Source organism: Nipponia nippon, unplaced genomic scaffold (genome assembly GCF_047370975.1).
Source record: "Nipponia nippon isolate SJK-2023a ecotype South Korea unplaced genomic scaffold, ASM4737097v1 scaffold_3, whole genome shotgun sequence".
Classification (NCBI taxonomy): Eukaryota; Metazoa; Chordata; class Aves; order Pelecaniformes; family Threskiornithidae; genus Nipponia; species Nipponia nippon.
The window spans coordinates 53,174,437-53,195,376 of NW_028262347.1; the positions used below are offsets into that span (position 1 = coordinate 53,174,437).

General features: G+C 35.9%; 1 protein-coding gene across 4 annotated transcripts in view; it reads right to left on the reverse strand.

Annotated features, from left to right (window-relative positions):
- ANKS1B (ankyrin repeat and sterile alpha motif domain containing 1B) overlaps positions 1 to 20,940 on the reverse strand; it is a 441,565-nt gene that overhangs the window by 389,057 nt on the left and 31,568 nt on the right. For all 4 annotated transcript variants that reach the window (XM_087765654.1, XM_087765653.1, XM_087765652.1 and 1 more), the window contains exon 2: positions 785 to 865. In XM_087765654.1, the coding sequence (XP_087621780.1) occupies positions 785 to 865 (81 nt within the window). The remainder of the gene's footprint in view (positions 1 to 784; positions 866 to 20,940) is intronic.

A 20,940-nucleotide genomic window follows, 5' to 3' on the forward strand; every position in this document is an offset into this window, starting at 1 on the left:
GTTCTGCCTTAATAACAACATGCAGTTGGCAGCATAATACAATGGAGGTAACGTAGCAAGGGGCAACATGTCATAACAGAGGTAACAGAACAAATTACGAGGTGTAATAACAAAATATGTAGCAAGTTTCCAGTTTTTTACTGACACGTCAATGTGCTTAAGAGTTCACCTACACTGGTATGCCTGCGCAGTACTCCTCAGTGGGGATTTTTCAGGCTTTCCCCAAGCTTGTTGAGACATGCATGTGGTAACTTGGATGGACAGCAGGGAGGGAAAAGCTACAAGGTCCCATACAATTTTTCTGCTTTCAAGTGTATAACTACTAAATATTCTTGTCATGCTACTTTTACTTTGATAATGATTAATCTATACTGTTCTTTTGTTCCACGATATTGTTTCCTTAAACATTCAACACACTCTACATTTGTACCTACACACAAAAGTATATTACAAAATTTTCTGTTGTAATTTCCCACCAGCTACAAAGCACTAGAGCCACCACTAGCAATAACAATAATAAATTTACTCAAAATTAAGCAAGAATTTGGAAGAACCAGTATAGAATCAATAACTTCTAAACTGCATTTCACATTTTGTATTATTACATGCTGATATCAATGACAGTGTCAAAAATTCTTATATTAATATATCCCATGGGAAATAAGATCATTTTAGTAAGACAGGGTTTGTCAATTTTCTGTGAAAATCTCAGTGCTATGTTACATATTTTTAAGTTACGCAGTTAAATACCATTCTACATAAAAACTAAATGTGAGGCACTTACTTGTGTCCATTTAAAGCTGCATGATGTAAAGCAGTATAACCTGAACTGTCTGTGCAGTTTATATTGGGTCCTCGCCAGATGCTGCAAATAAAGCACAATTGTAAAGTTATTTTTTTGGCTTGGCAAGTACAGAAATGTCATAAATCTGATGTATATATAATCTAAAGATCAATTCAACAAGTGTGATTAAACTTTAAGAGACAAATTATCTTGAAAAGAACTTAAAATGTCATGTTGATATCAATATAATTTATTTATAAAAATAATTTTACACATTCATCTTTATGGCAGTCCTGAACTTTATGTAGGGCAGTCTCAAAGACTAATAACTATTCTGTCATTTCAATTAGATCTGTTCTCCCAGTATTACTGTGGTAATTACACTGAGGTTATAATCTGATTTTGCACTACTTTTTTCACAAGTATATATTCATTGACGTTAGGTCAGTTAGTCTAGATTCATACAAGCGTAAGATTAGTGAGACCCAATCATATCCTTTAAAGAGACAGTAAATTTATTCTTTTTACTTGGCCTGATATTTTAGCTCCCATTTTAACCAATTATATTTTTAAATAAATTATATATATGTATATAAAAGAAAAGTTTAATAAATGATGTTTCTTTTCTTTTTGTTATCTTTCTGTATTTTACAGCACTTATTTTACAGTCAGCTTCATTATATGTCCCATGTAACCAGCTTCATGATCTATTATGGACTCTTCACAAAACAGTAAAGGAGATTTTTTGTTTCAAAGTAGAAAAATGTGATAGCTAATCTACAAAAAAAAAAACTCAAAACAACCAAAAAACACCAAAGCGCAGAAATTGGATACCAGAGACATATTGAGTATCTGCAGGTTTTTTGCTAACTGACTACATGTGAAGCTGACTGTATCCTTTGTGGAAGCAATTTTCTACCTTTTTGTTATTCTCTAGCACTGTTTTCAATCATTAGTATTAGAACTTCTAGGACACAAGATTATGAGTCCTGAATTACATTCTGTTTTCTTCAGCTTCTAATACAGTGTTAAACAGTCATTGGCAAGCAATATTTTCTCTTCACTTCATACCTTAGAATCAAGTGCTGCATTTTAAAGAAAATAATCTGAAGCTAATAGGTAAAAAGAGTTTTTCATACTGACATTTTTCATTATCTACATAAATAAAATGGCATGTTATGCTTACCATATGCTTTTTAAGAATTCTTTACTACTGAATCTGTATTTTATTACCAATGGAATACTGGTGTTGCAGACTGGTCTCTTTTCCATTGTGTATATTTGAATGATTAATTAGCTCATAAATTTAAAAAGTTGTTTTCCCATAAGTAATACTGCATGCATACAGAATTATTTGTGTGACACATTGTGTTCTGCAGTGAGCGTAATTCTACATAGTGCTGGCTACCTCACCTCTCCCTGCAATTTAATTTCTTGGAAGAACAGGACTGAAATATTTTCTCAGGTGCAGAGAAGCAAAAAATGAAGTAATCTGTTTTTTAATCTGCTCAGAAGTCTACAGATATTCTTTTCTACAGAAGGCAACTTCCAGCTATGAAAGTCACTCTAATCTTTCCAATTAAAAGAAATTATTTTAACTTCATGAATGATAGCTCTTCCATAATAGACAGATGTTATTTATATGGCAAAGACAGGCTGTCCTTATCTGTTGGAAGGAAAGAAGTCCTTATCTATCGATACTCTACAACCTCTTTTATACTTTTGCATAATACTTTATTAGTTGTTTTCTTATTTATTGGATTCTACTATCTTCCTTTGATTTGTACCAGATTATAGGAGAATGAAGCAGAAAATTGAAAGTGGTATAGAAAGTCATATTTTAAATATTAAAATAAATACATAAACAACCAGAATATTAATTTCTTGGTTTTGCTTGCTTGCTTTGGTTTACAGTTGTTAGGATTTGTCTGTTAGTTGTTTTTTTCAAAATGCAAGGGATCCATGAGTTCATATATCATTCATGATGCATTAGACCTTTAAAAAAATTAATTAAAAAACCCCAAAACCAAAAATACCCAAAACCTAGTTCTTTTCTCCCATAATTTTCTCCTTTAATCCAAGCACTCTTCCTGACTCTGGTCTTAGGAAATTTTTTTTTACTGAGATTTTTTTTGAAAACTGAAACTTTATTAATGAGTATATAAATGCACCTATGTGAAGCTTCTCAGGACACTCAGGTTGGGAGACAAAGGACAAAGGAGAGCAAGTAAATCCTGATGACTCAAAGAGATGAGACAGGATGGACAGACTAATCACTGTCAGCTCCCAAACAGTACAGAAAGACATGCTTAAAATCAGAACTTGGTTATCAAGCTAAAGAACACAGGAGACATGAGCAGGACTTGGCTGCAGGCATTTCTTTTCCCTTGGGCCAGTGCAGAAATCCCCTCCTAGGAGGTCTTGCATTGCTACAGTATTGCAAAATTATTTCCTACAAAATGAATGCACATTCAGTAGATACACTGGATATTTATGTTTTAATAACCGACAATCAAATTCAAATTGGACAGTCTGCAAATAGATATTTTTATCTAAAAGTCCCAGCTGTGGTGAATAGTTCATCTAAAGCTCTTCTCTGGTATCAGAATACAGTAAGGCAAAAGTATAGTGGTGTATTAGCTCTGTAAAAAAGCATCTAATTTCATACAAAAGTGGGGTGGAGAAAGAGAAAAAGCCTAGAGAGCCCTTCTTTGGCATTGTAAACATAAAATAAATGAGCAATTATCAAACATATTGATTCATCTGTGTATTAAAACACTTCAACAGTTACTGTGAAAGCAACAGTAAGGAGAGCTTGGAACAAAACAAATTACCATTCAACCTCCAGAAAAGAAGATTTTGACAGAAGATTAGCAGCTCTTTAGATTACCGTTAATATTGAAAGTTCTCAAAAACATGTTTCTCCTAATTCTTTGATGCAGTCAATAATCAAGCTTCTTAATTTTACACACATTAGTAAGTTAGGATTTTTTTTCCTATGTACATCAGTAAATTAGGAAAATCTTTCTATCACTTAATGAATTTTAAGAAAGTAATTTAACCTACTTTTTGTGCAAAAAATCAGTTTTCAGTCACTGATGAATTAAAGCTCTGAATAAAACATGATCATCAATTAGTTTCTTCCATTGTAAAACTTGCCAAAGTGAGGCACAAAGAAACTGAAGTCTGTCATGCTACTTACACTATTGCCAAAAGCAGAAAGACCTTATTACAGTTTGCTCTCACTGTGGACAAAGAATATTGACTTTTTGAACTCATGTCAAATATTAACTGGAAATACCCTTTACTTGGTAAGAAAATAATCTTTTTTTCTTTTTTATGAGGTGAAGATAATTATATATAAAGAGTAGAATTTCAAAAGTGATACGAAAATGACAGACAAAAGAAAAAGACAGTTAGTTGATTGATTTGTTATTTTGCCATGCTTTTTGCTATACGCAAAAAAATAACCGTGAACTGGCTGTTGTTACACCCATATGAACACAAAAGCAAGGAAATCAGAAGTTAATTCAGCTAATCTTCATCAGACAGGCACACTCCCTATCAACAGTACAAGAACCATGCATACATGCACAGAATGTCTGTTTCCATCATATTTCCCCTCTGTACATATACTTTCATTATATTATTTCATTATTTCATTATCCATGCATTAATATTTATGGTCTTTATGGTAGTTTTGCCAAGGTGAAAATAAAAAAATTCTGGTAAAACAATGATAAGAGTCTTTAAAAGCCATAGAAAGCCACCTGATGACATCAGTGTCTGTCTGCCCATTGGTTTCACTTAAACCTTATCTGACAACTGACTGGTAAGTCTCTTTCTTTGGAATTTATTTCTTCCCTGTAAGGAAGTGGCAAGGAAGAGGATGACACTGTCTGGATGGAATCAGTTCCTCCAGAGGAGATGGACAGACCACAGTGTTATGCCTGCATATTTTAGGGTCTAAACCCTGTTGAGGGATGAGAGAGGTTTAGCATATGCCTAATCCTCACCCGCCCCACTCCTCTCCCCACCTTCTTTCCCAGGCCTTCAATATCTTTGGAAGCTCTTCCTAGAGACCCCCTGGCTCTTCAGGACTATAGAAGTAGTGAATTTCATCTTGCCAGGTCAGTTTTACTAGCGAGAAATCCTAAGCTTCATCCTGTTCCCATTGATGTCAGTGGCAAACACCAAGCAGCTCAGATAAATCTAGTTTCCTTATTGTTTCTGTGTTCCATAGAATAAATACGTATTACAGAAATTTGTGTTGTTCTGAGCCACAGTCTTCCAAAATTTCCATGTTTATTGCTGTTAATCTGACAGGAACACATTGCCTAAAGTTATTAGAGCACATAGCCAGTCTCCTATATGCATTAGTGCTCTGCCTACATTCATAAACATTTTCAGTCATGTAAACTGAGCTTATACAAAATATATGGACATTTTTACAGAGCATTTTTGAAAATGCACACTTTTACACAATAATATGTATCATCGGTTATTCAAACACAAAATAGTAATGTTACTTATTGTGAACAGCAGCAAAATAGCTCCCATTCTCTGTTTTATGTACAAATAAATCAAATTGACAACTATGTTACTCTAACCTGTATAAATTAATAATGTTACTTATCAAATATAGAAGTGTTTCATTTTAGTAAATGTGATACTTTTCTCTTTCTACAGATTCCTCTCTGATGGAATCCAGTGTTATATAAGATATATTATCCTGCAAGAAGTATGTATGTCTTTTTCATGTATGATTTTACCTATTATTTACACTGCTTTGCTGAATGTGAGATACATTTTCAAATTTTTTCAAGGAAAGTAAATATTTGCCTTTAGAGACAGTGGGAAAAAAACTTCTAGAAAGTCACATTTGAAAGCATAACAAATAATTAATAAATAACAATGTTATACGTGGAAAAAAACATTAAAAATGCATTCTAGGATTCTTTTTGAGCAAGTGCAGCTATAGGTCTTAAATTGACAAAAGTAGTCTTGAGTAAGGCTATCTTAGATCTTCTTTCAGTATTAAAAACAGCTGTTCCATGTAGCAACTGAGAGTTAAAAATTCAAAAATGAAAATAATAATAATAAAAACTAATTTTTATTATTTTTACATTTTTTTAATTTAAAAAGGAGAAGGCCAGAGGGATTATCTATTCAATTAATGTTAACTTTATTTTTAAAGCTTATTGTATATATAATTCCAATTGTTTATTTAAGTGTTTTTGTTGTATCAGTGTGAAATGTGACTCAAAACCATTTCATTTTTGAATGTGTGGAATGTGCTTATCTTGTTTTGATTCCTGCTGTTTAGTTGTCTCAGTATAAATAATAGAACAAAATTTGTGGTCAACTGATTTATGCGATTAAGTATGTTATTCAAGTTCAGGCTCTAAAGCAGCTTATTCCACTTGTTTTCTTTAACTTTGATCTGTTTACAGTCTTGACAATAAATAGTCCAAGTCTGGAAAACTGGGGAACTTCACCGAATTGTGATTTTATTTCCATACTGATTCTGTTCAATTGGTGACTTCTATTTAATACGAAATATTGAATATAGTAAATATTACAAGTTTGATTATATATTATACAACATTTACTTGTTACTATACTTAAGAGTGGCTCCTATACAAGTAGGTCTCAATCCTACACAGTGGTCTGATAATGAGGTAGAGTTATGTACAGTCAGCTACTTCCTCCTTCAATAGCTTATGCAAAATTTTATCTATCTCACGGAGAAACTGTGAGTGTTCATATATCTAGGGACCTTGAAGTCTCCTAATAGCTGGATATCATGAATGAATTTCATTGCAAGTACGCATTGCCTGTGATCAAAACAGAGAAGATTACAACTTCCTCTTTATCGGTGTATGATCAAGTTAATCCAACAATTCTTATTTCAGCAAAAGGCCAGGGTTTTACAAGATCATTACCTGTACAAGATCTACAGGTGTGGCCTATATTCCCTAAGTTTAAGATTTATCATGGTAACATGAAATTACTATTCGAATAGAGTCCAGACAATAATTAAAGGTAAATCCAGCCTCCACCTCTCTTTGGCATGGAATTATGCACTTCAACTTGGAAACTTGAAGAACAAGTTGGGATAAGCTAAGAAAGGAGTATATAGAGAGCCATTTGATTCCTCATTAGGGAGATACAGAAAACATTCACAAAAAATACTACTGGGATGCTTTTGGGGTGTTTATCTGTGATTCTATGTCTCTCTGAAACACAGAGAAGGGTTTCTTCCTCCCAGCTGTTCTAGAAGCCTCCAGTATACATATAACCCCTTTTGAATGTTAACTGGGAACAGAAACGTGAAGACAAATTAGAAAAAGAAGAGTCATTCACTCCCATCTAGGTTACCTAAGGCATGAGCATCAACAGCTACCTAATAATGCTCAACTTCACAGAGTATTCCTGCTACATCTGTTGTGATTGAATTCAGAATTTAGTTTTGCTTTTGAAAACCTGTCTAAGGAATGATATGTGCAGTAACAGTAATATCCATAAAGATGGATATCAAGCAGTACAAAAAGAGAAAAAATTCATGAACTCACATTATGAATTTACCATTGTTATGTTTATCTCCAAATACACAAACAGCAGGATCAGCACTTAAAGTCGTATCACAAGCGTGGAAGTAAAAAGGGTAATTTAAAAAAGCATGTAGAACAAAGGCATCATGTCCAACAATGTAAGACTCAAAAACCAGTATCTTACCTGTGATTACTGTTTTTCAAGTTTTGTAAAATATAACTGCGAAATGAACACTGACAGATTTAACAGACTACATCTGCCCAAGCTAAAATTTGGAGTCGGGTGGCAGCATTTGAAAGTATACAAATAACCTTAGTGCCAAACAGATAACCTAGTATACTTGCCCATTACCATTCTTGCTGTTATAACTACATTTTTGATTGGAGAAGTACAAGAAGTACAAGTACAGCCAGTAATCCAATCTGCCATCCACACTTTCTCCAGTGGAAAGAACTAAGAAAAGGCTGATTATAAATGACAGAAGTTCAGTGTGTGGCTGAGGAGAGGCAGAATCCCAGACACAGAGAGAGACACACAAGTCTTGGATATCCAGGATACCCTTAGCTATGATGAGACTCACAGAGTCAATGTGAGCCGTGCCTCACAGAGTCAATGTGGCCTTATCCTTTGAATAACCTTAGGGCAACAGAAGAATTGCAATTGAAGGAAATCGAAAAGGTCTTATGAAAGCATATTTTGATAGAGTTAGGACTTAAGAAGCAACTCTAAACAAACTTCTGAGGCAAGAAATTACAGAACCTGTCTAGGAGAACATTGTGATTGTGAAGTACCCAAAGAACAGGCTAGAACAGTACTGAGACAGATAGAAACTACAAAATTTCATACACGTGAGTGTTAAGTTATGTGATAAACAGCTCCTGTGTACATCCACGAAGGAGCACAAAGAGACAACAGCAGGTGGGAGAATCAAGTAATACCCTGGCCCAGCTACTCTCATCACAGAAGAGCCACTAGTGCATTAAAGGCCCACCTCTACAAGTCCATCAGAGCACAGCAGCACAACAGCAGGCAGGAACCCAAATTACAGACTCAGAGGAAGGGCACACTGTTGGGGCCCCTCCTGGGGCTGTCCTGCGAGAGCCTCCACCCCAGTGTCCAGGGGTAACACCCATTAAGATGAGGCGATGCTGGAGCACATTTCAGACAGAGAGGGTTTACTGTCTAGGGGTACGGGACACACAGGATTAAGCAAGACTTCCTGTGGGATGTTTAGGGGAGGAACCAAAGGCAGGGAAAGGGATGGATTTAGGTGATTTGGGGAGGAATAAGTGTGAGAAAATAGAGGGATAAGGAGACAAAAAGGGCCGATCACATGTATATAGTTGGCTCTACAGTACAACTGTCTGGCCATGTCCTGCACTCAATCTTATTAAATTCCATTTCTATTTCCCTGGGTGAGGTGATGGGTTAGTGAGCCCATGTGTCTGTGTTGCCACAAACTAGAGCAAATGAGGGTCTGGGTACCAGAAACTGGAGTGGAACCATGGGTCAGAGGGCCCATATGTCCACAGAGCCTGCAACTGTAGGGAGTGTGAGTGTGCGAGACAGTGTGTGATTGCTAGTGAAGATCAAGCTGTACTAGTCAGCAAGCAGGTGAAGTGGCCTGGGAGCCAGTTGTGTGTCTGCATGTCTCTGAGGTTGAGACCCCACAAGGAGCTGGCCGTCACATGAGACCAGGGTGAAAGTTAAATTTTGCAGACAAAAAGCTGAGCAGTGGGCTTCTGCAGAAACTATGAGAAGTATTTTGGTTTTTTAGCCAACTTTGAACATCTGTATTGAAAACACTAGAGAAATAAGTGGTCTTGTATGGCAGACTTAGGCCACTGAGAGTTGTGTTCTAGGAGTCTGAAGATTAGACAGTCTGTGCATGTGTAAGTACATGCAAATTTAGATATGTTCAGTTTGGGAAAGAAAAACCTAGAAAAACATGTTGAGGAGCACTCAGTCTCTCCAGTTAAGTACAATATATGGTAAAAACTAAATAAACTAAACCTGAACAAAAGTTACATGAACTAGTTTAACTGAACTAGAACTTGGTTTACTTGAAGTTGGAATCAATTTCATTTGAAGGTATATCATTTTATTCCAATAGAGTTAACAGTTGTATCAGTTTAAATGTTATAAAAGTCAGGTAATATGCAAAAATGTAAGGGAGAAATACTTTGACTTCTTGATGATGTCACGCAAAAGAATAGGCAACAAATTAGTCATGCTTTATTAAAAGAATCTGTCATATATATAAGGTCACTTTGCATTTGACCTTTATCTAACCAGCTTGGCTTCATCACTTTACGGACTACTCACCTGGAAGTACGCTGGCTGGGTATACTGCATAATACTGTGGCTATATTCAGAGAGCAATATGTTCCTGACTAATACTGGTTAGCTTTGGCTTATTCTTACAGTCAAGATCAATTTGCCTGGAGTGGCTAAAAGAGAGAAAGCTTTCATCAGTTATGACAGCAGAGTTCCTCTGTATTCCAGTTGTCTACAGGGACAAACTGGGGTTTTGTTTCGTTCATAGTGAACCTTAGTAACTCCAGCTTGTCAATGATGAGTCAGACAGATCCTTGGATCTACTCCAGAGTTCTGTCCTTGAGAATCCAGTCATCCTGATATAGGAAAAAATGTTAACTCTCATTTGGCATCATCCTGCACAAGAACACTCTAAGAATAACTAACTAAATTATGAAAATACTCAGTCCAAAACCAGATCAGCAGGCAGTATCTTTAATAAGTAAAATCAGTCATGTTTAAGCAATGTGAACCATGTTTTAAAACTGTTGTAAATGATATCTCCAGGTATGATCTTATGTGATCTGAGCAATCTGCAGGGATGCCATATGGCTAATGCTGAAGATCAGTGCATCAGATATTAACTGTTCCTATGGAGGGCAACTCCATACCCTAAGTATCATGAGTTTGGGCTCCCTACACATATGAGGTAGGTGGGTTCTACACATTTGTTATGAATCAGACCTATAGGCTTTGTATAAGATCTATAGATTGATCAAGATCAACCAGAAACAGGGCTCCACTGTGTTAGGTAATATTAGGCCATACAGTAAAGAAAAACAATCAGACATACTTGACTGTATCTTTTTTCGAGATACACATATATATATAATATACATATGTGTATATATATAGTGAGCTCCCCTTATAAATAAATGCTGGGTCCTTTCAACTCTTCCCAGACAACTGCTATTTAGTGAAATTATATAAACAATAATTATTTTTCTGTAAGCACAGCAAAGGAAGTGGATCTTCTGAAGGGTTTTGAAAGCCCTTGCATATCTCATGATTGTAAGATACACTTACATGAATATACCCACGGATACTGAACTATAGGATATATCATCAGTATTTTCTTTGGAAGAACAGAACACGTTCTCAGATAGGCCACTCTGACTGCTTCCTTTGTAAAAATTAGATGACACTAAAATCCAGAAAAACCCATTCTAATATTTCTCATCTCAGAAACAAACTGAAGCAAAGTTCCATTTCTGTTTTGCTCAGGAATACAGATATGATGACATATTTTGGTAGGAGAGATATTCCTTTAGCCATTCTTTTTCCTAATTCAACTGACCTTGAATCTTCAGTAAGAAAAGTTATAGAGGGTTTTTCCAGAACGTGATTTTGGAGGTCCAACATAGTATTCTCATCCATCATAAATTCATGGTGTTTGCAATTTTAAACACATTCTTATCATGCACAGGCAAAGTCAATATTTATTATAAAAAGGAGATTTAAAAGCCTCTACATGATTAATTATGCATCCCGGAACTCTTACTGACACTTGTTTAAGTGGAATAAAAATTCCTGAAGCTCTGGCACTGGAAGCAGCACTGGGAAGAGTAACAATATATATCACAAATTTTTGAAATATGGATGCTGTTAGAACTATGACCTCATTCCAGAATTAAAGACTGTTCATCCTAGAAACCAACCTGAGATGACACTCTTTGTTATAGCTCTAGGACACACAGAACAGAACTTTCTATCTATAGAGTCTGCAATTCAGCTGGCTTTAATACCTTTTCCTTCCTAATCTGGGTTTCCACAAACGTAGAGTAATTCTATCACACACCAGCAAAACAGACATCAGAAAAAATATGTGATTCCATTTCCTCTTGATTCTTGAAGGCCATCCCACACCTCATTCTCAGTTTATGCTGAGATTTGAAAAGGAGATTCAGAAATCAACCTATAGTAGAGTCTTAATCCCTGCTTTAATGAAATCAATCACTAGCTATTTTGACATATGAGAATATAACAGATGTAAGAGTCTCACATCTTGTGTTTACATTTCCCATATTCTCAGTCCAAAGCTTCCATATCTTCATCTCATAACAGCAACAACAATGTCCAACCCTTTTGGACAACCTACCATAAACTTAACCTAAACTCAGAACAGTGAAAGAGTGCAGCTCTAACAACTAACTTCCAAAATATGAATCCTGAGATATTAAGGCTCTTGAAGTCTATCAATGACCTATAAAATACACACAACACATAGCCAATATTTATGCTTTCTGGTAGAATACTTCCTCAATGACTCCATAGCTCTAAGCAGACAATGAGCAAGGCAGAGAATATCAGAAGCCTGCAACAGCACATTTTTGCAAGATACAAGGTAACTGAAAGGAACCTTGATCAAAATGAATTGAAAATAGTACTAAAACCCCTTCTTATCCATAACATAAAATATTAAACAATTTGAGTCTGTTCTCTGCAGTAACATAGTTTCAAAACAGAGGTGCACTTAATGTCTTTGCTAGAATGCTAGCATAGAGTATCTGCATGTTACCTGGCTCCATCAAAGTGCTAACACTCATTCTTTCCATCAGCATTATGTTAACTTTGTTAACAAGAACACAACCTAATACAGACATTTGAAAGATAAAGATAGATATGACAAATATATAATAGAAATGATAGTTACTGCACAGAAAAAAATTAGCACCTGTTCAGATTATATCAATTCGGTATTTCTTTTCTTTACTTCTTTTAACTGGATTAACACGTTAAATAAGAAAGCTGATGATTAGTGTGAAATTAGCTATTTCAATAAGTACAACTGAGCAAAACCAATCCACTGATCATGTTTTCTCAGAGGCTTAAACATTGTATTACAGAATGGTGGCTATATCAGACATACTGCATAACCTAAAATGGAATCTTTGCAATAACAAATCTTTAACACATAGAGCTATTATAATGTGACATGTTTAAATGTTGTTGGCATAGTATAGAAAATCTGGATAAGAAAGACATTGGATGAAACCGTGTTCTCCGGTACAAAAATTACTAAACCAGGAAATGTTATTAACTAAGGACAGTTTGAGCATAAATCCTCTATCCTATGCTCAAGCTAATCAGAATGGTAGGACAAAAAAGCTTTCCAACAATAAAAACATAGAATTAATGCCTTAATTTCTCCTCTCAGCAACATATCACGTCTGAAATAAATAACAGCAAAACAGAAGTGTGCTACTGAGCACGCATTTCATTTGCTGTGCTTTGCCAACAGAGGTCAGAATTACCTCAGGAGCATCCAAAGCATTACTATGATCATGACTGGAATTACTTTATCAGCACAAAATTACTTCCACAAAGACAAATAACATACTTTAACTAGAGAGGCTAAAGTTTCACAACTTCCAAAGCTTTTGGGTATGTAACAAGAATATCATCACTTAAAATTTCATGAACACTGTTACTGAAGTAATTACAAAGGTCATATCCATCACATCGCCAACAAAATATTTGGTAAGATGTACTAGTAATCACTTGGATCACTCAGAAAAAATAAATTCATCCAACATGATGCCTTTTATTGAACAAAATCATTTATGACACATAGCTTAGAAGGCAAAATGTAATTACAGTAAAAATATTCACTAAATCTGCAGTCTATTTATGTTAGAATTCCCTATTCAAATCCATTAGGAGTTATTGTTTCTATTCTATTTAAAAGCCTTATCAAATGTAGAAATGAAATCCAAGACCGAGAGGTTTAAATGACACAGAAGCTTCTACTATAAAGGAAGATCTGGCTGATGTAGAGCTTCAAACAGCTGAAAAAGAACAAAAAACCCCACTTATTTCTAGATGTATCTAAAGTGAACACTATGTTTCTTAACTCTAGAAAAACAATGAAATACTAACAAAGAAACTAAACATTCTTTGTACCTCAAATAGTTCTATTGGGGCATGTTTTCTAGAAAATGAAGCAGCCATCTACTCTATAAGTATTGCAAGTGCTCTGTTCAATTGCAGCCCCATGGATCATGAACTTTTCAGCACTCTTAAAATAAAAATGCTAAATTTGGGGGAAAATATTTTGAGAATGTTAACTGAATAATCTTGTCATTTTTCTGCTCCTTAAAATAGAAGTGATAGGATACTCCACAAAATCCGTTTTGGCAGATACCTTTATGTAAAAGATAAGACTCAGCCATTACAGGAATAATTTAATGTTCTTTCTGAACTGCCTTTTTAGTAAGAGATATCTGGAGAATCCAAATTTGGGTGCAAATATTCCTCCCAGTACCATAGATTTTGAGAAACAATGGAAAAGAAATCCCAGATCCACAATAAGACACCATGCAAAATGATTCATTCCAACTCTCTCTCCCTATAATCTACTATTAGCATCACGGTACATGCAGGGCTCTTGAAACCATTACTATGATTTGTTCAGCTGTGTTTAATGCAAATAGTGTTCCTAGGTCTTTATATAATACAGCAATAAAAGAACAATCCCTGACTAAATATCTTAGGTACTAAACTAAACGTAACATGTAAGGATAGACTGGCTTACCACATGAAAAGGGGAAGTGATACACCAAAAAATGTTATGAAATGCACTTGTGAGATGGCAAACTCCATCTTGTTTTCTTTTACTATATGTATAAATCATAGTTATTTTGTTGTTTTACATTAAAAGTCATTAAACAGATCATTTGCAGAGAGGAAGGGATCCTTGTTTGTGAAATCTCTAGAACGGTGTAGATTTTTAGAGAATGATGGAGATGGAAGGCCTGTGACATACATATGGGCTATGTTCTCTGGAAGCTACTTAATAGTAACTGTTAAAAGAATCTAGACCCTGAAAAACAGGCCCCTGTTGAATTTGCCTTATACTGAATTCACTTTAAATTTTGATTATCTTTAATCTTGCAAAGAAAGATCTTTTTCCACATTTCCTTTTAAGGGCACTTTGAACAAGTAGCATTGATTGTTAGTTCAATCTTGACAGTATAATTATTCTGTTAAATGAAGAAATAATAATTTCACCAGAGGGTGCACAATCTGATTTCAAGTAGTAAGAAGAGAGACGTTTTTCTCCAAGTGCTGAAGCCTGACCAAAAAAATGCTTGTAACACTTGGAGTCATATCAGAAAAAAATATATCTGTCCTCCTAGTGGAATTAAATTTAAAAAGTGGCTGAGTCTTCACCTGGGAAAGTATTAAATGGAACCAAGACTTTGTTTAGGTCAGCTTTGCTGAGTAGCTGGATACGCAGCACCCAGCAAGAACTACAAAAAAAGAGATTCACTCCTTAAATTGCCCTGCTTATGTAAGGCCTGACTAGTTGCTGGTTCATGGTTGGTCTCCCTTGGTCCCGCTATCCAGGCAAAAAAGCTCCTACAGGTGTGTCTGACATAGCTCAAGTTAGTGCAATTCAAGGAACATTTCTTTCCCAGTGGGGGGGAGGTGTAGTAAAAGGTAAATGTTTAAAAACCACCTAGTCACTAGAATATCCATCTCTTCTGGATTTTCAAGAAGCCAACCGAAGAGTGCAAAGTCATCTGAAGGAACCTGGCATCTTAAAAGGCATGAGAGCTCATCCCAGATTTATATGAAATACTTACACTGATAACATGCTTATGATTCAAAAAAAGATTGTACCACAGCAGTACTCCTTTAATATTTATAACTGAGACACTGAATTAATTGGGGGTACCTTACTATCATAAAGAATTGCCAGCCATGATCAAAATAATTCCATACAGACTTTGATCATGCCAGTTCAGAGTAGTCTGAATGCACAGACAACCTGTAAAAATTTTCAATAAAAGAGTAATCAAACAAAGCTGAAAGGTTAATTTCTCCTTGGGCACAGAAACGGAATACCAGGATGCAGTTTATGGTTGTAGAAATGTTAAAACTATATCAAATCTACAGAAAAAAAAAAAAAAAAAACCAAAACAGAAACAAAACTTCTGACCTATTTGTAAAACAGAAAATTTTAACAGTTCAATAGCCAATGAAGAAATAGATTCTCATTACAGTGAAATACAAATTTTAACCTACTTGATCATATAGTTCTGCCACATAGGAGACAAAAATTTAGTAACAAATCCAGGGCATGAAACCATTTCAGAGTGGCTTTGGAGGCTTTTTTAAAAGGCCAGATGAATTTTACAACTTCAGTTTTGTAGCCACCACGGTTACAAAAATGTGCACCTAAAGGTAAACCGATACTGGATTGTCTCTTTAAGTTTCAAAACAGAAACTGTTTTTCTGATAGGCTTTCATATATCCCCCAGTCACTCTGAACAGTCTAAAATTCATAACAAATTTTCCAGACAATCATGATTAGGTAGTGCAATTTTGAGTACTTGTCTTCCATGTAACAAAGATGCAATTGTTTTAGTCCTCATTGCACATTTTGATTTACAAAATGGCAGTGGGCAATCTGGGATCTAGAATTTTTATATACTGTTGAGATTGAAGTACAATCTGGATCATTAAAACTATCTGGTTCTGCTTAGCTCCCAGAAGTTATGCCATGGGTTGTACGCAGGTTAGAACACTCCATTCTGCCAGACTCTGAATGCCATGTCAGTTCCCTCGTCACTTCCAGTCTGAACCATCTAGGACCTCAGGCTGCATCAGCAACAGTAAATTAAACATGTTTGGAACTATTTTCTGGCATTGAGATCATGCTGGCATAGAATGCTCCACACCTACACTACTCAAACCGTCCAAACAGGATAGCTGCATCCCGACTGTCTATCAGGCCCTAGGCCCATACTAATTCTTCAGCTGTGCCTGGTAGCTTGTTCCTTGGGAGAATGCCACATAGCATATTCCAGTAGCCAGAAATGTACCCTGGCATGTAAAAGTTAGATGTGGCCTCACATTGCTGTCTCCTGTCTCTGCAGAAGCCTGTCTCCCAACAACAGCATTTCTCAGCTTAGAGGATACAAGAGCAATACTGTCTGAGTTTGGGTCCAGATAGATCTGATGAGCATCTGTCCACAGTTCATGTTTGTGCTTTATGCCTTTGATCCTCCCAGCAGAGGGCATAGAAGAGAGGAGTGGAAAACTGACGCCACCTCCTTTTTTAGCCCTTTGCCTGACTCCAGGATAGAGTGTAAGAGGAAGGAAAGTTATATACATGAATATTCCAAACAATATACTCTTGCTGGTAAGTCAACTTCTTTACTTCTTTTCTTCTTCTTCACATGCACACTCATGCTGATGGAAATTCCTAGCAGTGCATCCATAATTGTCCAGTTTACCTGCAAGTTAGTCTAGTAGTCTCCTTCTGGTGTCAAGCTAAGAAAGGAATCTAGAATGGACTCAGAGTGACCTTATTCTAGGAAAAGATTGTTAATGGCTACAGAGGCATGAATCTCCTCAACTTCTTAGCAGAAAGAATACTTACAAAAAAAAAGCAGTGTTTAGAAAATGGTTCAGAAAAAACAAGGTAGGTATAGACCTGAAAAAGTCTCACATGAAAAATACCCAAATTTAGGTTCTATAGAGGAACGGGAGCTCTTGGAAAAAACTCCCATTCAAATTCTATGGGAGGAATCCAGAAGTGACTGGGTGGGAAAAAAGAATTACTCCCACCAGTACATAACGAGTTGAAATTAAGGGCAGCAAAAGCCTTTACTAAACTGACAGATTTCTCACTTCTAATTTCCCAATCATCACAAATCAAGGAGAAAGAAGCCTTCTTAGGTGAGAGGGACCTAGTTAAACACTGGAAATTTGGCCTACTTATCAAAGAGAGTATTTCCTGTAATTAATTAGATGGTCTCTCCAGAAGGAAGAACAAGTCTGTGTCTTGTGAGAACAGGTTAAGGATGAAAGTGAGAGTTGGATATCCACACCCATGATGAAGGAGGTCTGGGAACCAGGCACTTCCGTAGTGCCAGCCTGTCATACTGTCTCTGAGAATCCCTGGAAGAAATGGAAATGAAAGGAAAGTATACATCAGGGAATTTAAACAGAGAAGGAATCAATAATAGAGATTCCAAGGCCTGACTACAGTTGAATCAGGGTAGGGGACACTTCCTATTGATCCCTGAGACAAAAATACCAGCTTTTGGAAGGCTCAGGTCATAAGATTAAATCTTAGAATGTTGTCCTAAATCACCCACTCATAGTTCACAAGCCTAAAATAGGTCAAATTGTCTGATAGTGTATTCAGAGCTTCTAGGAATTCATAAGGCAAATCTTACACTGGATGTACCGATCTGAAAGATTAACCAGCTCCCAATACAGGAGCTTGTTTATGTATCACACTGTGGCAGTGCCATGTGCAAGCTCCTGTATCTTTTGATTTGGCAAAGAAATATTTGGCATATACTTTGAACAGGATATTTGTATCGACATGCATCTAACATGAATACCAGAGAGTCTTTGCTGCAAGGCTTAGTGGTATCTCCAGGGAAGGAAAGAGACATGGGCAGGAATTTGGAATGAAAGAGCATCCTTTTAGAGCCACTGAACAGGATGTGCCACCATTATGGAAAATTTGAATCTTACGGGCAAAATTATGGTCTAAATAGTCTTAAAGTGCTTTTCAGGGCCACAAGTAATCAAAAATCAAGTTTATAATGTCTGTGGATTCTGACAAGAAAGGTCATTAAATGACACCAGGTAGTCCAGCACAACCTGACAGAAATTTGAAGAGCTGTTGGAAACGTCCTCATTTTTAGAAATTATGAGGAATATAATTTTTAGGAGCTTTTATAAGGTTTCTGCAGAGCAACTCTAGTCAACTCTACTCAATGAAGTAGAAGAGATGCAAATGAAAACTTAATACCTGTTCAAGAGAGATACCTTTCCACACCTAATCATCATAGTGAGGATAAAAAGGCACTCCAGTCCACCTGAGAATGGGAAACTGTCACTGAGGACACGTGGAGTCATGAACAGTCCAAACTGCAGGATTCTATAGTGGAATTGGTCATAACCAATTTTAAGTAAAAGATATTTCCCACAGATAAATCACACTATGGAAAAGAGGATCTTACAAACCAAGAGATACAAAGCAGTCCTGTTTCTATAAACATAAAATAGCATTGTATTTTATCATTTGAACTCTTCTTTAAGTTCAAGGTAGATGTCTAGTTTTTTTCAAACTTGAAAGTAGCTTGTTTACTATTGTTTTCCTATGCAACAAAACGGAACTGATTTCTTGGCCACTTTCACCCAAAGCTGAAGGAAAACGGGAATGGTTCTGTACAATAATGGGGCTGGGAGGAGACACATAAGTCGATGTTTTAACCAATGCCAGTGATGTCCAGTAGGAAGATATGCGTCAAAATACAGTCCCCCTAGTGTGTCCCCCCCCAACATAACTTAGATTAATTCAAAGTGACTTATATTATTATTTCTCCCTGTTTCTGGCACAGAAGGGTATGACAGTCTCTTAGTATACTAGATGTATAGCAATATTTTATGCTCCAAACATTGTTGGCAGCTTGGCTGTGCACAGAACCACAAGGGAATTTTATTCTGCAGTGCACTGCCTCATGTAGCCAAACTGCCAGCAAAGTTTGCAGCACAGAACAGCACAAAACAGTATTTTCCTGGAAAGGTGAGACAGAACCCTGACCCTAATCACTGCAGAGCAACATTACAGAGATAGGAGCTCTCCTTGATATGGCATTTTCCTTCTGCTGATACTCTAGATTGTGAGCTTTGTAATTAATGAGACAAGTTATCGTTCATATAACCTAGGGGATCATCCATTTAATATTATAATTTCCTGAAAAACTCCAATGTTACATTTCTGGCATCAATAACCAGGAACTGGAAGTACTCGTACCACTTTTTTTGGACACAGATGAGTGCTGTGACAACACCATCAGCCTTCACATTAAGAATGACAATGGTAAGTCCAAGATTCTTACTGCTTTTCTCCAGTATCCTCTACATGCTGCAACAACTCAGAGTATTTGATAAGAGAAGATGAGATCACTGTCTTGACCACCATGCACACTGGAAATATGTTCCTAAAGACTCCTGATTTCTTCTTCCCAGGCTGTGAAGACTTCACAGAAGTGGTGTCACTACTTGGTTCCAATGAAAGGGATCTAGAAGAGAGAAAGGGCTGAAGCTTTTACAGTTCTCCCTTCTCTTCTGATGACTTGAAGCCCTAATAAGTACATAATGGTACAAACTAAAACACTTATAAAAAACTAAATGCAATTAATACTATGTATTAGAAATAAACTAAATATAACACAAGAAAAAGGAAGAAAGAAATCAGAAATTCAAATGATTTGAACTGAGCTCCTACTAGTTCAATCCTATAATTACAAGCATTAAAAGAGCATGAAGACTTGTTAGCTGGCTGTACCATCTTCTTTACACTTGTACATGGTGGATGTAATGAATTACAGACACCGCTGGTCAAAGAGTTCTGATTTCAGCCCCATGGCCTTATGTGTGCAGAAGTCAAGCACGGAGCAAAATTTAGGAAGAATAATATTTTCAAGTGCTCAAGAGATGAGACAATGGAATAGAAGTCAAGCCCTCATAGATGGGATTGGGTGTTGTCTGTGTAAGGAGAAAAGAGAAAGAAATAGGATGCTAGTAAGAGAAGAATAATGATACAAAAGAAGGCAAGGGAAACGAGAAAAAAATAGCTCTGGTCCTACTCAGTTACACAGAATACTGGTCAACCACAAGATTACAAATAATAATAACTAAAGTTAGTTATAGTATAAAAGTCATATTCTTTTGTTACTCTTTGTTTACCCTTTCGAGTGATGCGGTTCACTGTGAATTAAAAGAAGTATGTAGTTCTAAACTTAGACTCCAATCCATGGATTTCAAATGAAATATAAAAGAAGAACAATAATCCATATGCATACAATCCACAGTTAGAAACTACATATCTCTTGGCACATTGTATAATGTAACCTTACTTTAAATTGAAATAATTTTAAATATAGTATTGCTATAAGCAAAGACAGATATCTACAAACACAGGATAAAATAATCTTCTAAATACTACATACTGTGGAGGGTTTTGTAAATAAGAAGTATATGCACATAGTATGATTATTAACTTCTTCCCAAGGCCATTTCCCTTCTTTGGAAATCACTTCCATACTTAGACATCAAGCTACATCAAGCAGAACTCACATTTGTAACATATCTGAGGAAAGTAGTTTCATGTTCTCCAAAAGACAATATGTGGATTTTATCCTTATAAAGGTGCCATGTGAAGTCTTACTATACTGAACTCAACCTAAGCTTTGAATGAATAAGATATACAAAAGTCAACCTAGTTACTATACAAATCATCATCGATATTT